The sequence below is a fragment of the Heloderma suspectum genome, chromosome 7 (assembly GCF_057233095.1).
Source record: "Heloderma suspectum isolate Gila_16-S chromosome 7, 16-S_ref, whole genome shotgun sequence".
In the NCBI taxonomy this organism is placed as follows: Eukaryota; Metazoa; Chordata; class Lepidosauria; order Squamata; family Helodermatidae; genus Heloderma; species Heloderma suspectum.
Genome location: NC_139464.1, coordinates 37,269,263 through 37,284,915, shown reverse-complemented (window position 1 = coordinate 37,284,915; position 15,653 = coordinate 37,269,263). Strand labels below are relative to the sequence as shown.

Below are 15,653 nucleotides of genomic sequence, written 5' to 3'. Positions count from 1 at the left end.
AAGACCTTATGCTGGACCATATTCTGAATTTCCATTCAACATATATGATTTCCTTTGCCAAGGTCACCATCAGGATCCATGCCAGCGGTTGGTATAATTGAACCCCTATCAGGGCCCCTACCACAGTAGGGGGCCCATTGCCAATCGTTGGAGCCACTTGGCTTTGCTGCTCATTCTCCTTGCTATTGTTGCCTGTTCATCTGCCCTCTTTAGGTAAGCAAGCAATGAAAGCAGCAAAGAGGAGCAGTAATCTCCTTATGACTTGCCCTCCTTCCCTACCCTCCTTTCTGGAAGATGGTGCCGTTTGGGCGGAGAGAAGAGGCAAATTAGTGGGCGGTGGCAACAGTGGTGAAGAGGGGAAGGAGAGAGTGGGCACACTCAGAAGGGAGCCCCACTGAGAAGTTCTTGCTGAAGGGACCCACCAAAACCTGGAACTGGCCTGGGCCACCATCTCTTAATCAGCTGTATATTCCTTTCTATTTTAAGACCCTTGCTGCTTCCAGACAGGTAGCTCCTAGCACTAATAAATCCTTGTTCTTCTTAGGTAAGCTACAAGCAGAATAGCAATGGACTTTCCACACTATCGGGGACATTGCACTGTTTCTATAAGTTCATCCTGCTATGTTCTGTCTACTCAAGTGGGCATGACGTAGCTGCTGTGGGTGAGGAAGGAGAAGGCCCAAGCCACCTCAGCAACAATTGGAAAAACTAATTCTGGGTATTACTTACCCCAATTATTTATTTGGTACTAAGCACTTCTTCATTTAAGCATGATGGACCATTACCATCCATAACATGTCAAAAAACAAAGGGCGGTATTGTGCCTGTGCACCAGCAGGAGGGACTGCTTGTGCAACAGGGATCCAGTGCTTCATAAAGCAAGCCGAAGGGCGCTCTGCTGACCTGTCCCAATCCAGCAATGCGTTTCTGTCGTTTGGGGCTTGCTTTATGGAGTGCTAAATCCCCGTTGCAGGATAATATATGTTTAACAAATTCTCTATAAAGCTTTTTATTCATTACTGCTGAGTTGAATCTTATGCCTTGAAAAAGCATTGCCCTTAAAATGCTTTTTTTCCTTTTCTCCTGCCCGTGCAAGGCCGGAAGCTTTCCTTCACAAGTAGTTCCTCATCTAGACAAGGGCTGGGGGGCAAAGGATCCTCTGGTCTAAAGCAGAAAATTGACCAGAGCAGATTTGATGCCTTGAAGGATCGGCTTTGCATGGAAGCATTATAGCCCCCAATGTCAAATTGAGGCCTCTCCACCTGAGTGTCTACCGCTGAGTAAGCCTGCCAGCCTGCCGCTCATTATGACATGTCAGGGGCACTGGTTTAATAGCAGGGTGCCACATCATTCTAATCAAGTAATCGTCTTTGGATCAGTTAAAAAGGTGTCCCAATCATCTGGGCAGCAGACTTGGTAAACAATCATTGATTATTATAAATAATTATTTTTACTTTAGAAGATGTCTGAAACTTGATTTCTCATTGCACGATCCTCAAGGTGGCTTAGAGTAGATTATATTAATACACACACGACCTTATACACAAAACCCACACAACCCAGCTGCCCTTAGTCCTCTGGCTGATGGACGGGGCCAGAATGTGCTGCTCTGCAGTCTCAGGGCAACTGGTGGATGGAGCTGAGTGTTCTTTCTGGCAGGGAGGGGCTAGCAAGGTGCTTCTTGGACGAGTGGATGGGGCCAGGCTGATCTCCCCCTTGCCACGATGTTCTTCAACCTCTCTGTGGCACGGAGCCGGTGGCAGGGGCCAGGGTGTTCTTCCCTTCAGCTCTGTAGTCTCAGGGCAATGTAAGTACTTGCAAAGAGGGATGTCGGAGAATTTGGTTTTTGCTCGCAAAACACAACAGCATGCCTCATTCGAAGTTCTGAATGCGAGCAAGTATTTGCAAATTGTCGTACACATGCTCGCGTTCAGCTCATTCCTGATTCCCACTTTGGTTTGCGCAAATTTCCTCCATAGACTGAATCAGCCTTGCTTTAATCTATGGAGGAAAGCTGCATAAATTAGAAATTAGAAGCTGCATAAATTAGAAAATCCAAATTTGGGGAAACTTGTGCAAATCTCCCGTTCGATCAGCGCTTGATTTGGGCAAGTTTCCCATTTGCACAGAGCGAGCAGTGATCGCAAACAAGAACGGGAATCAGGCATGAGAGGAGTGTTGAGATTATGTTTGGAGAATCCTAGCAGTCTTGAACATCACTCGTTCGCCCATCTCTACTTGCAAATTCATGGTGGGGAGGAAGCGCATTCTTCAAAAAAGCCCTCCCTCTCACAAAGGAGGGAACTTCTCTTATGAGATGGTGCCTGCTGTGACGCATGCATGCACTTGAAATCAAACAATCCTTTTTCCCCAGAGAATGACTGTTTTACACGCTTGCAAATGTATGCAGATATAATTAGACTACTTTTTAAGATTTTAATTGGTATTAGCTTGTTTAATGGTTTAATATGTTTTTAGCTGTTTAAATTATTTATTGTTTTATACTGTTTAAATTGATTTTATCTGTATGCCGCCCTGAGATCTTAATGATATAGGGCGGGATGCAAATGTTTTAAATAAATTAAATAAATAAATTCTGAGAGTCAGGCAATTACGTGGCTAATATTTCATTCATAGCGAGAGAGCCCTCCTTAAAACTAATTCCAGTGAGCAAGGAATCTTAATTGAAGAAGAATGATATTATGGCACCATGGTTTCCACTCATTTCCTATGTTGAGGCATTTCAAACATTTGATAAAATTCCAACAAAGTAGAGCTGCCTGTATTTTTTCTGATTATTTTGCACAAATACACATAAAAGACATACCCTTACGCATGCTCCTTTTGTATGTTGTAGAACTTGTATTTTTACTTTCATTAAATATTGAGCTCCTACTTAGGTAGTTTTATTGTATATAATCCATAAGCGCATCTGTTATAGACTAAGATTTAGAATGAGTGAAGTCCTTTGTTTCTTTAGTGATTTTGACGTATTATGTACGTTCTTCTTGTTGCTTTTATTTTGTTAACCTTAGTTCGAAATAAAATAAAATTTCATGAGATAAAAGTAATTCTTCTGCTGGTCTTTGTATGTGTGTGTGTGTGTGTGTGTGTGTGTGTGTACTATGTATGCTGAAGTATAGCAGAGAAATCTACTGGGATAGGAATATGGAAACAGAACAAAAATCACAAGAAAAGCAACTCCTTTGTAAGAAAGAGACAGAGAACAAAACAAGGAAAGACAAGATATGGCAATTAAAAGAGGCCCTAGTGTGGACACAGCCAAAGAGATGTTCCTGATGATGATAACATCTGTACTGGTCCTTCAGTTGGTTCGGGACAGAATGTATTATACAGCATAATAGTTGATCCAAACCCTAAAATTAAAATTGCCAGATTCAATCTCAAATTACTGCAGAATCCATGGGAAATTAAAAAATCTAGCCATGTTGTTAATTTCTTTTTAACATTCAAGTTCTCCTGCGTCCCCAGACACATTTGAAAGTTGTCCGATGTCTGCCATGACAAGAACTCGGGAACAAATCAGAAATGGTCGGCGCAACTGACAGAGGCCTTTCTCATCAACCACGTTTCTGATAGTTGTCTTTCATGGGAGATAACGCACGGAGGAGACCAAAACTGACCTATGCTCCTGATGTCAATGGTTACATCCACGTATCCGTGTTCGGCACTGTGATACATTGCCTCTTTCAGAGCTTTAAGTCTGGCTTTGCTGTTGCGGCTGGCACATAAAGGAGCTGGTGCACTGTCTGCCAAGTCAGTTCCCTCAGCCAGTATCTCCTCCAGCGACAGGATATCACTCTTCTCCTTCTCTGGCTGAGCAAGCAGCTTACGAAACACATTTCTGTCAATCATAGGGCAAAAAAAAGAGAGAGAGAGAGAGAGAGAGAGAGAGAGGGGTGGGGGCAGGGGGAGAAAGAAAGGCAACCAGGTTGGAACAGTTAACAGTGAAGCCAGAGCTAACTAGTCATCTAGCTAATGTTAGATCCTCTAACAAGGCAGCTTTGAAGCAATGCTTTTTTGTTTTTTGCGCAATATAATATATTTCGGCCTGCAGCTGCAAGTCCAACGTCCAAAACAAAGACTCCATACTCTGTTCATCAACAGGCTTATACCTGTGTGATGCCATTAAAGTGCAAAGGAATCATTCCCAATGGATAAAGTGTTAGAAACAATCGATCCAATCCAGTGTGCATCTTCTCCCTTACCTCCCACCTACCTTATACGCTTACATCTTGCTAGCTGCGCATGTTCAGTCCTGTGGGGGATAGAATAAGCAATGTATCCAGAGCAAATGGGCCAACAAGTGTGTGTGTGTGTGTGTGTGTGTGTGCATGTTTAAAGGGGAGGAAAGCTCTTTCTCTTGTTAGTCGAGATCATGGGTGCGTTATGACGTGCAATGTAATAAAAAGAGATATATTTGATAATTCAGATGATAACCACACTCCAGAGTTCTTAGGGGGAATACAGATATACCATTTAAAGAGATGCCACAGTGCAGTGTATGCACCTGGCTTCCTCTCGGCTTTGCAATTCGCATGACATCAGTGCTGGGTCCACCGTGGCTCTTGCCTCTCCCTCCCAAAAGCTTCAGGTGGATGTCCACCCCTCCCATTTCTAAACCACCACATGTACAAAAAATACAGTTATTTATTTATATGTCCATCCTGTTTTTGTTTGTTAATGAAAACACTGTAAAAATAGTTCCAAAGCTGCTCTGGGGTTGGGAAAGGTGCCTCGGTGACATTACAGGTGCTAGGCAATCAGCGCCATTCACAGCCAGCTTTAATGATTGCAAACTTGATGAATCCGTTTATTCGAAGCTTGGCCCTGGAAGGGGAAGGGAGATTTGTACCGCATATGGTGAGGGTGCTTTCAAACTGCTCCCACAGCTTGCCAAATGTTACATCTGTTTTCACCCTTCGCCAAAATGAGGCTGCATCACATTCTTACTCCATAGTAGGACGAAAGATGTTGATTTTACTGCAATTCTGCAAAGAATGCAGAACTGGGTATCTGGCACATAATTTGGAACCTGAGATTTCCAAGGTTTACTCTGCACTCAGCCACAATGGATGCTGTGTGCGTTAAGCCATCCTATGAAATCCCCAGGTATATAGAGGGATATGTGTGTGTATTCCTTTCATAGACACATTAACCAAGTGATTTACATCCTGCCCTATATTTCTGCTTCATATGCTCACAGATGTGCATTTGGCATGCTTATTCCCCCACTCTTCTCGCCCTTAAACTTACTTTATTTTCTCAGGACTCCTCTTTTCTCCACTTCTTTCCCGAGCCTCTATAATTCCCCCCACTTGCGTAACTCAGTGAAGCCATAAGGTATGCCGTGCAGGGCCACCCAAGGCAGACAGGTCGTGGCAGAGAGTTCTGACAAAATGTGGTCCACTGGAGAAGGAAATGGCAACCCACTCCAGTATTCTTGCCAAGAAAACCCCATGGAACGTATCATAAGGCTAAAACATATGATGCCGGAAGATGAGCCCCTCAGGTCGGAAGGTGTCCAGTATACTACTGGGGAAGAGCAGAGGGTATTTCCAAGTAGCGGCAGAAAGAGTGAAGCGGCTGGGCCAAAGCCAAAAGGACACTCAGCTGTGGATGTGTCTGGTGGTGAAAAGAAAATCCAATGCTGTAAAGAACAATATTGTTTAGAAACCTGGAATGTCAGATCAATGAATCAAGGTAAGCTGGAGGTGGTCAGACATGAGATGGCAAGATTGAACATCGACATCTTGGGAATCAGCGAACTAAAATGGACAAGCATGGGCAAATTTAATTCAGGTGACCATCATATCTACTATTGTGGGCAAGAATCCCTTAGAAGAAATGGCGTAGCACTCATAGTCAACAAAAGGGTTGGAAAAGCAGTACTGGGGTACAATCTTAAAAACGATAGAATGATCTCAGTACGAATCCAAGGCAAACCATTCAACATCACAGTAATTCAAGTCTATGCCCCAACCACTGATGCCGAAGAAGCTGAGGTTGATCGGTTCTATGAAGACCTACAACACCTTCTAGAACTAACACCAAAAAAAGATGTCCTCTTCATCATAGGGGATTGGCATGCTAAAGTAGGAAGTCAAGAAATCACCGGGATAACAGGCAGGCATGGCCTTGGTGTACAAAATGAAGCAGGACAAAGGCTAATAGAGTTTTGCCAAGAGAACACGCTGATCATAGCAAACACTCTTTTCCAACAGCACAAGAGACGACTCTACACATGGACATCACCAGATGGTCAATATCGAAATCAGATTGATTATGTCCCTTGCAGCCAAAGATGGAGAAGCTCCATACAGCCAGTAAAAACAAGAGCTGGAGCTGACTGTGGCTCAGATCATGACCTGCTTCTTGCAAAATTTCGGCTTAAATTGAAGAACATAGGGAAAACCACTAAACCATTCAGGTATGACCTAAATCATATCCCTGATGAATATACAGTGGAGGTGAGGAATAGATTTCAGGGATTAGACCTGATAGACAGAGTGCCTGAGGAACTATGGACAGAGGTCCGTAACATTGTTCAGGAGGCAGCAACTCAATCCATCCCAAAGAAAAAGAAATACAAGAAAGCCAAGTGGCTGTCTGATGAGGCTTTACAAGTAGCTGAGGAAAGAAGGGAAGCAAAAAGCAAGGGAGAAAGGGGAAGATATAGCCAACTGAATGCAGAGTTCCAGAGAATAGCAAGGAGAGACAAGAAGGCCTTCTTAAATGAACAATGCAAGGAAATCGAGGAAAACAACAGAATGGGAAAGACTAGAGATCTCTTCAAGAAAATTGGAGATCTCAAGGGAACGTTTTGTGCAAAGACGGGCATGATAAAGGACAAAGAAGGCAGGGACCTAACAGAAGCAGATGAGATTAAGAAGAGGTGGAAAGAATACACAGAAGAACTATACAGGAAAGATCTTAATGTCCTTGATAGCCATGATAGTAATGTCCTTGATAGCCATGATAGTGCGGTCACTGAACTTGAGCCGGACATCCTAGACAGTGAAGTCAAGTGAGCCTTAGGAAGCATTAGTAACAACAAAGCTAGCGGAGATGACAGTATTCCAGCTGAGCTATTTAAAATCCTAAAAGATGATGCTGTTAAAGTGCTGCACTCAATATGCCAACAAATTTGAAACACTCAGCAATGGCTGCAAGACTGGAAAAGGTCAGTTTACATTCCAATTCCAAAGAAGGGCAATGCCAAAGAGTGTTCAAACTACCGCACAATTGCGCTCATTTCACATGCCAGCAAGGTGATGCTCAAAATCCTACAAGCTAGGCTTCAGCAGTATGCGAACCGAGAACTACCGGAAGTACAAGCTGGGTTTCGAAGAGGCAGAGGAACTAGAGATCAAATCGCCAACATTCGCTGCGTCATGGAGAAAGCAAGAGAATTCCAGAAAAACGTCTATTTCTGCTTCATTGACTACGCTAAAGCCTTTGATTGTGTGGATCACAACAAACTGTGGCAAATTCTTAAAGTGATGGGAGTACCAGACCACCTTACCTGTCTCCTGAGAAACCTGTACGAGGGTCAAGAAGCAACAGTAAGAACCGGACATGGAACAACCGAGTGGTTCAAAATTGGGGAAGGAGTACGACAAGGCTGCATATTGTCACCCTGCTTATTTAACTTATATGCAGAGTACATCATGAGAAATGCTGGGTTGGATGAATCAGAGGTCGGAATTAAGATTGCTGGGAGAATTATCAACAACCTCCGATATGCAGATGATACCACCCTAATGGCAGAAAGTGAAGAGGATCTAAAGAGCCTCTTGTTGAGGGTGAAAGTGGAGAGTGCAAAAGCTGGTTTGAAACTCAACATTAAAAAAACTAAGATCATGGCATCTGGCCCTATCACTTCCTGGCATATAGAAGGGGAAGAAATGGAAGCAGTGACAGATTTTACTTTCTTGGGCTCCAAGATCACCGCAGACGGTGACTGTAGCCATGAAATTAAAAGACACTTGCTCCTTGGGAGGAAAGCTATGGCAAACCTAGACAGCATAGTAAGAAGCAGAGACATCACCTTGCCGACAAAGGTCCGTCTAATCAAAGCTATGGTTTTCCCAGTAGTAATGTATGGCTGTGAGAGCTGGACTATAAGGAAGGCTGAGCGCCGAAGAATGGATGCTTTCGAACTGTGGTGCTGGAGAAGACTCTTACGAGTCCCCTGGACTGCAAGGAGGTCCAATCAGTCAATCCTAAAGGAAATCAACCCTGACTGCTCATTGGAAGGACAGATACTGAAGCTGAAGCTCAAATATTTTGGCCACCTAATGCGAAGAGAAAACTCTCTGGAAAAGACCCTGATGCTGGGAAAGACTGAAGGCAAAAGGAGAAGGGGACGGCAGAGGATGAGATGGCTAGATAGCATCACCGATGCAATGAATATGAACCTGAGCACACTCCAGGAGAGTGCGCAGGACAGGAAGGCCTGGTGTGCTATGGTCCATGGGGTCACGAAGAGTCGGACACGACTGAACGACTGAACAACAACAAAAGCCTGATGGTTCTTTATCCCTTCACTTCACCATGACTGCTTTACCCAAACTTGGCAGATGCTTCCCCCCCCACCCCCATATTTGCTTGGGATCCCACCAATTCTTCAGACTGAAGAGCTCTTGGATCGCTTCCTGAGCTCAGTCCTGGATCTCGTATTCCTCTCCCAGTGCTTCACACAATTTGCTAAGCTGCTCACCTGTGCCTTGGAGGTACATTTGTGATCTCTCTCTTCTGCAGCAGCCAAGACTCCATAGCCACCTGTCTCTTCGCCTGCCAGTCAAACCCCTTTGGAAGGAGCTCCTGGCTCTATATACAGCTGTTCAAGTGGTGTGCCACCAGAGCTACAGGCTGGAGCATCTTCCTAGATAGGAAATGGTCCCTAGGAACTGGAGTGACTGTGCCCACCCAGGATGAGCATTGGCTCTCCTGGTCTGGAATAGCTGTACAGGCTTTCAATTCAGCCTGGGACTTTGCCTGGTCAATGACAGTCTTGGCTCATTCTGACTCCTGGCTTGTTCTCTGATTCTGACTTCCAGCATGACTCCCAACTCCCACTCAATGGGACTGTTCACACAACATACTAACCCACATTCAGTGGTTGAGTATGGGTTGTTGTTGAACTGTGGGTTGTTTGTTGAACCGTGGGTTAGTGTGTTGTCTGACATTTTCTGCAGAGTGGCTTGTTAACCATGCAGTGTGGCTTGTTAACCGCAGTGAACAAGCCAACAACAAACCATGGGTTCTCAAGGTAGCTTGTTTGAGAAAAATAAGCCACACTGCATGGTTAACAAGCCACCTGCAGAAAATGTCCTGGGTTCAGACAACACGCTAACCCATGGTTCATCAAACAACCCACAGTTCAACAACATCCCACACTGAACCAATGAGTGTGGGTTAGCCTGTTGTGAGAACCCAGTCAATGGCTGCCTACAACTTGGGAATCACAGATGGCAATGGCCATTCCAAGTTGTTTGTCCCCAGCTTTTGACCTTCAGGTACACTGCCTCTGAACATGGAGACTCCATTTAGTGATCATGGCTCATAGCCATTCCCAGACCTAGCTTATTTTATTTAATTTATTAATTTTGTTACCTGCCTTTCCTCCAAGGAGCCGAAGACAGCATACATATTCCTCTTCCTCTTTGTTTTATCCTCACAACAACCCTGTGAGGTAGGTTTATCTAATCCTTTATCTAATCTTTTTAAAAAATAATAAACAGCATTTGGAAAACACATTTATGTACATAACGGAAAAGCAGTTTACACATTTTTCATTGTTTTACACCATCCCATACAAATGGAACATTTCAACCACTTAAGAAGTGCTGTTCCAATGCTACCTGTGTCCATGGGCAGCAGCCTGGCTGAAGGAGTTCATATCACCTTGAGGAGTCACGGAAATTCCATTTCTGTACATAGTTCCAATCATGGGGTCAGCGCCTCGCTCCAGAAGCAGACTAACCAGTTCAAAATTTCCTGTAAATCAATGAAAGTGATGCGTGTTTGTTTGTTTGTTTAAAAAACCTGCTCTTCAATCACATTTTCTTAGCAAAGGAATTATTATATGGCATGATAAGAAAATCCTTACCAGCAGCGGCTGCCAGTTGCAAGGGAGTTTCCGAATAGTTTTCGTCACCATGTTCCAAAGAACCTTCTACTTTGGCTCCTGCATCCAACAATAGCTATAAAGGAAATCCACCATTTAGGGCTGTTGATTTAAATCTGTCAGCAAGAACTTGTAGGCTCATCTGATGCAGAAGGATGTTCAGCAGGCTCAAGGCCCACCAATTTCAGGGCCAATTCACATTACAACTGGACTTGTGACTGGGGGGAGATCCAAGTTGTAATACTGTGTGTGACATGGAAAGGAGGAAGCATTGGATGCAATGTGATGTCACACATGTATTTGCTTGTCGGACACAACTGCTTAAAAGTCTTGTTTCTCAGTGCTTTCCTTGCTTTCTCTTGCGTTATGCCACCACTGGGGGGACAGATACTGCAGAGCAGAAGACCTGCAGCAGGACACTGGTGCTGGAACAGTGATGGTAGGCCTCAGAAACAGGAGTGGCCATACTGCAGCCACTAACCTGTATTCGCAACCATCACTCCTAGCAATATGCAAAAAGGGCCTGAGTTTGTCTTAGTCCTTCCCCCCACAGAATGTTCCGCCTTTGTCCCAGGAGTCACACTTTGATGTGCTCCAAGTCAGGCAAACGCACAACAGCCCACTGCCTCACCGAGCTGCCATTTTGTGTAAAAATGGCCGCTCGGCCTTTTTGTAAATAACCATTTATGCAAATGGCGGCCGTAAAGTGGCCATTTATGCAACATTACAGCCATAAATGGACCATTTACACCTGTAGCATTGTGCAAATGGCCCCTTATGGCTGCCATTTGTGTAAATGGTTATTTATGAAAAAGGCTGAGCTGCCATTTTTACGCAAAATGGCAGCTCAGTAAGGGAATGGGCAGCAACGTGCTGCTCACCCATGGACCACCCAGGAGCTTGCCTTGCATGGCAAGCTGGGTCAGGTGACCTACGGGGGTCTACTGAGCAGCACGAGGGGCAAGTTTTGGTGAGTTTGCCCATCCCTAATTCTACCTTCTACCTAGTTCTACCTTTCCCCCCCACAAAATCTTCCATTTGATTTTCATGTAGCAGAGGAAGCTGTAAGTTATGGATAGGGACATATGAGAATTTTATTTTTGCTTGCAAAACATGCAAGCACGTGTCCGCCAAAAATGTATGTAAATTGCCAGACGTGTGCTCGTGCTCAATTTGCACAACTTTCCCAGCTCAATTTTGCGCAAATTTCCTAACTTGCGCAAAGTTCCCCCTAGACTGAACCAGCTCCGTTTTAGTCTATGGAGGAATCTGATCATTGCTCAATTTGCTCAATTTTCCTATTCATGCAGAGCAAGCAGCGATTGCAAACGCAACAGGAATCGAGCACAAGATGAGCAGCAAGACGATGTTCAGAGAATCCTAGAGATCTTGAATGTCACTCATTTGCCCATTCCTAGTTATGGTCATTTAAAATGTGTGCTTGGGGAGATAGCGAGGGAAGTTATCAGCGAGACTTAAGAGTGACTGACGCCCAAAGCAAACATTGCTTTAAATCTGTGTCTATGTTCATTGTCCATTTTTACTCTAGAGTAGGCAGAGGGCCCCTGATCTGAGTCTTAAATCCTCCTACCCCCCACAATAGCTGTCCAATCTGAATCTGGGGGCGGGGGGGCTGCACCTACTCAAGAGGAAAAGTGCAATCAGACATAGCTGCTAGACAAGGGTGAGTGGTTTTGGGGAGAAATGTTTCAGCCTTTGTTTATTTAAAACCAGTGTAGCTGTATATACTTCTACTGACTTAGACTGTTTGTCTATTAAGCCCAGGGTCATGTACTATGTCAGCAGCTCTCCATGTTGGCAGGCAAGGTTCTTTCCCAGCACCTGCTCTTGAGATCTGTTTCACTGAAGATGCCAGGGATGCCAGGCACTGAATCTTCCACATCAGTGGAGGCTGGTGGCTCTGATGTCAGTGGGGCAGTGCATATGCTCCGGGTATCAGTCTGAACTCTAAAGGAGCTCTCCAAGGTGCTTTGTTCGGACTACTTCTAACTGAAACCTGGAGTGGATTCACTGCCCCACTGACTACTGGCACCACCAGCCTCCACTGCATGCAACCAATCCACTGTTGCTTAAAGTAAATAACTAAGTCCTTGGCAATAGTTCAATAGTTAACCATTCCAAAAATCCAAAGGAATAAAGTAGCAACTCTTCTAAGGAAAACAATAAATAATCCCAAAGATTCTAAGGAAAAGAATCAGGAACTGTTATTGTTACTTGGGGGAGGGAGACCAGGCCAAGGGACCTGTGCGCCCCATGTCTCATGCTAGACCCTTTCCCATTCTCCACTCAACACAAGCTTTACAATCTACTGCATTTCAAGGAAGAGTGCAGACATTTATCGGGCTACTAGGCTAAGGCGTGCAAGTTTTGCCTTGAGGCCCATCACATTGTCCACCCCCAGTGGAGAGCTCAATTTAGTGTGTGTCATACGCTTAAAGTAGATACAGTTCCAATTTCGTTTTTATTGCTGGAAGATGCCACACTTGTCTAGGAGCAATGGAAGCACCACGTGCTTGAAACCACAGTCCCAAGGGAAAATAGTTACAAAAAGTGAGAGTGGCAACAGATAACACTGGAAGGCTGCATGAGTTGTATTGGTCTGAAAATGGATGGACTTTGAATCCTATGATGGTGCCACAGTAGGCCAGCCTGATGCGTTGCATGTACAGACAAGGAGCAGGAGAGGCTGAGGAATGTGTGGAATGCTGAGGTTGGATGTGCCATACAAGCACATTCTTTCACCACAAAATAATGTCACGTGGACATGCCCTAGTAGGGACAATTAACATAAGAACTGCCTTCCTGGATCACAGCCAACTGAGAGAGAGAGAGAGTGCTGAGAGATGGATGGCTCTTAGAGATACCAATCAAAAGACATTATGCAGATATTCAATCTTCTCCTCCTTTTTTGTGGGGTGGTGGTGGTGGTGGTAAGAAAAAAGATGGCAAGTGGTAGGAAAACACAGGAGGTAGAAAACACAGGTGGAAGACGATGTCATCTGGACCTCCTGTAAAATTTGTGAATGAGGCAGGGTGATGCATGATAAAAGCCTTACCTAGAAGCACCCAGAGACCAATCACATGCCCCTCTGAATCTCACAAGCAGGGCATCATGGAGAGAGGCATGGAGATTTGCTGTTTGTCCCCAGCTTCTGATAATCAGAGATCTAGTGTCCCTTCATGAAGATAGCCCAGCTTTAGCTACCATGGGTTAACAACCACTGATCTATCCCCGATGGTTCAGCCATATCATTTTAAATGCCATCTAAGCTTGCGGCATAATCACATTTCACGGCCACGAATTCCTCTAGACAATTATGCACTGCCATGAAGAAATTCTTCTTCCTTTGTTTCTTCTGAAGCTCTGGCCAATCCAATTCACTAGATGAATGTTTTGAGAGAGAGAGAAATGTCTCTCTCTTCATTCTCTTAACCCCCACAGCATCATTCTTACCTATTATTTATGGTGTAGGTCAATATTTTGGCTTTGGAATATAAGAAAGGATGGGGGGGGGAGAAATAAGACTAACATTTATTTTCACTGACATTAGAAAGAGTAACAATAAATAAACAGATACATAAAACACGTGGCCAAGAAGGAACAAGAAGAATGGACAGGTACCACCTCATTTTAAAATTGCCCTATTTAAACTTCATATTGGCTTACAGTGCAATCCAATCAGAAGTAAGTTTACTCAGAAGTAAGTCCCACTGTATCCAATGAGGGTTCCTCTGTAGTAAATGTGTTTAGGATTGCAGCTTTACTTGTAGTTATATATAATAGTGCCATTATATATATATGTATATATCCATATCTATACAGCAAACAAAGAAGAAGCAGGAGGAACCAATAGGAGAATGGCTGCCAATTATGAGGTGAGCGCCAGTTATAACCTAAAAATGAGAAATAAAGTATGAGATGGAGCAAAGGGAAATACAGCAATACCTGAACTACAGGAATATGTCCATGCAACACAGCAAATGTCAGAGCAGTCCAATGGCGGGTCTCGGGGTGGACGGATGGATATTTATGAGGAGTACTGACAACCTATAAACAGATAAAGTAGTTTTCTTTTATAAATGGCTCTCAAGGTAAGCTGTATCTAATCAAAAAGAACACACCAGAATGTTGGGCACACTTAGGTACACAAAAAAGCAAGCAAGCATGCAAAAGGCACCCTAGAAAATTATCTCTGCCCTTTTCTTCTTTTTAGCTAAGTAAAATTTTACTTAGCAAGAAGATACACTTCCTTAACATTCTTCTGTGCCTTTAACTGAGAGTCCTACGCCAGTTATAATGATTATAACTGATGAGTATTAATCCATTGGCCATTGGCTGTGGTTGAGTAATTATTAGAGTAGGGGACAGGCAACCTCATGCCTTCCTGATGTTTTGGACTACAACTCCTACCATCTCTTACCACTGGCCATGCTGGCTGGGGATGATGGGAGTTGTGGCCCAAAACATCTGGAGGACACCAGGTTGCCTACCTCTGACAGAGCATAGGTTTCAAATTGTGTTCCTGAGAACCACTTGGCTTCCGCAGAAGGATATCAGGTGGTTCCTGAATGAGAAGATCAGAAATGGCGGACAACCCTCTCTGAAAGACATCTTATCCACAACTATCTATCTTGCCCTGTAATAAGCAGGTGAAGGGAAAGGTGCTCTAGGGAGCACTTTCTGTTCACACAAGGCATGACGAGGCCCAACAGGCTGGACCAACATCCTGCATGAATTGAGTATGCACCACAGAAATGCCTCAGAATCCTCTGCCACTTTCTAGGGCTCTATGTCTGATGTGTATGGGCTCCTAAGAAACTAGTGAATGGCCCAGTTTGGATATGGTTCAGCAGTATGAGAACAAGCCACAGCAAGCCTTGGTCTCGCACACTCCCCCTTCCATCTTCTCCTAAGACATGGAAGTGAGGAGATCGGAAGTCCAATCCCAACCTATGGTTAATTCTGATATGGTTAGTGGAACAAACCAGCTTTGTAAGTCATGGTTTGAAGCTGGCTTGTTGCCCCAAACCATAGATAAGATTAACCACAGCTGATTGAGTTTGGATGACATGGCAAACTGCAGAAAACTTAAAATGGAAGCAACAACTGCAGGAGAAGTGGGGGGAGGGCCTCAGCCTGAGGCTCGTTCTTGGAACACTAAACTGTGGCTTAGCATGATGTCTGAACCATCCCAATGTGGAAAAGGTTCCTTGAGGGTAAATCATTTGAAAAACTGCTCATTTAGATGTAATGGTTAAATGCCACTTTCTCCAACAGTCAACCATAAATCAGCACAAGAATCTTTTAACTGACTGGATTTGGATTAAGGTCAGACACTGACTAATCCCCTCCATTATTTTCTCTTCCATTCACCACTGGATAGCAAAGAGATCCAAACATGATTTTAAAGGAACTGTTTTCCCCCTACCACTTTGCAGGGGCAGGAGGTGGGGGTTTGAAATCCTATGGTCAGATCCA

General features: G+C 44.1%; 1 protein-coding gene across 1 annotated transcript in view; it reads right to left on the bottom strand.

Moving 5' to 3' along the window:
- The window catches only part of ABTB3 (ankyrin repeat and BTB domain containing 3), a 353,911-nt gene that overhangs the window by 35,116 nt on the left and 303,142 nt on the right, over positions 1–15,653 (bottom strand). The window contains exons 7-10 of the mRNA XM_084809681.1: positions 14,121–14,222; positions 10,136–10,229; positions 9,888–10,023; positions 3,645–3,865 (exon numbers count right to left, since the gene is read on the bottom strand). Coding sequence (XP_084665807.1) covers positions 3,645–3,865; positions 9,888–10,023; positions 10,136–10,229; positions 14,121–14,222 — 553 coding nt within the window. The remainder of the gene's footprint in view (positions 1–3,644; positions 3,866–9,887; positions 10,024–10,135; positions 10,230–14,120; positions 14,223–15,653) is intronic.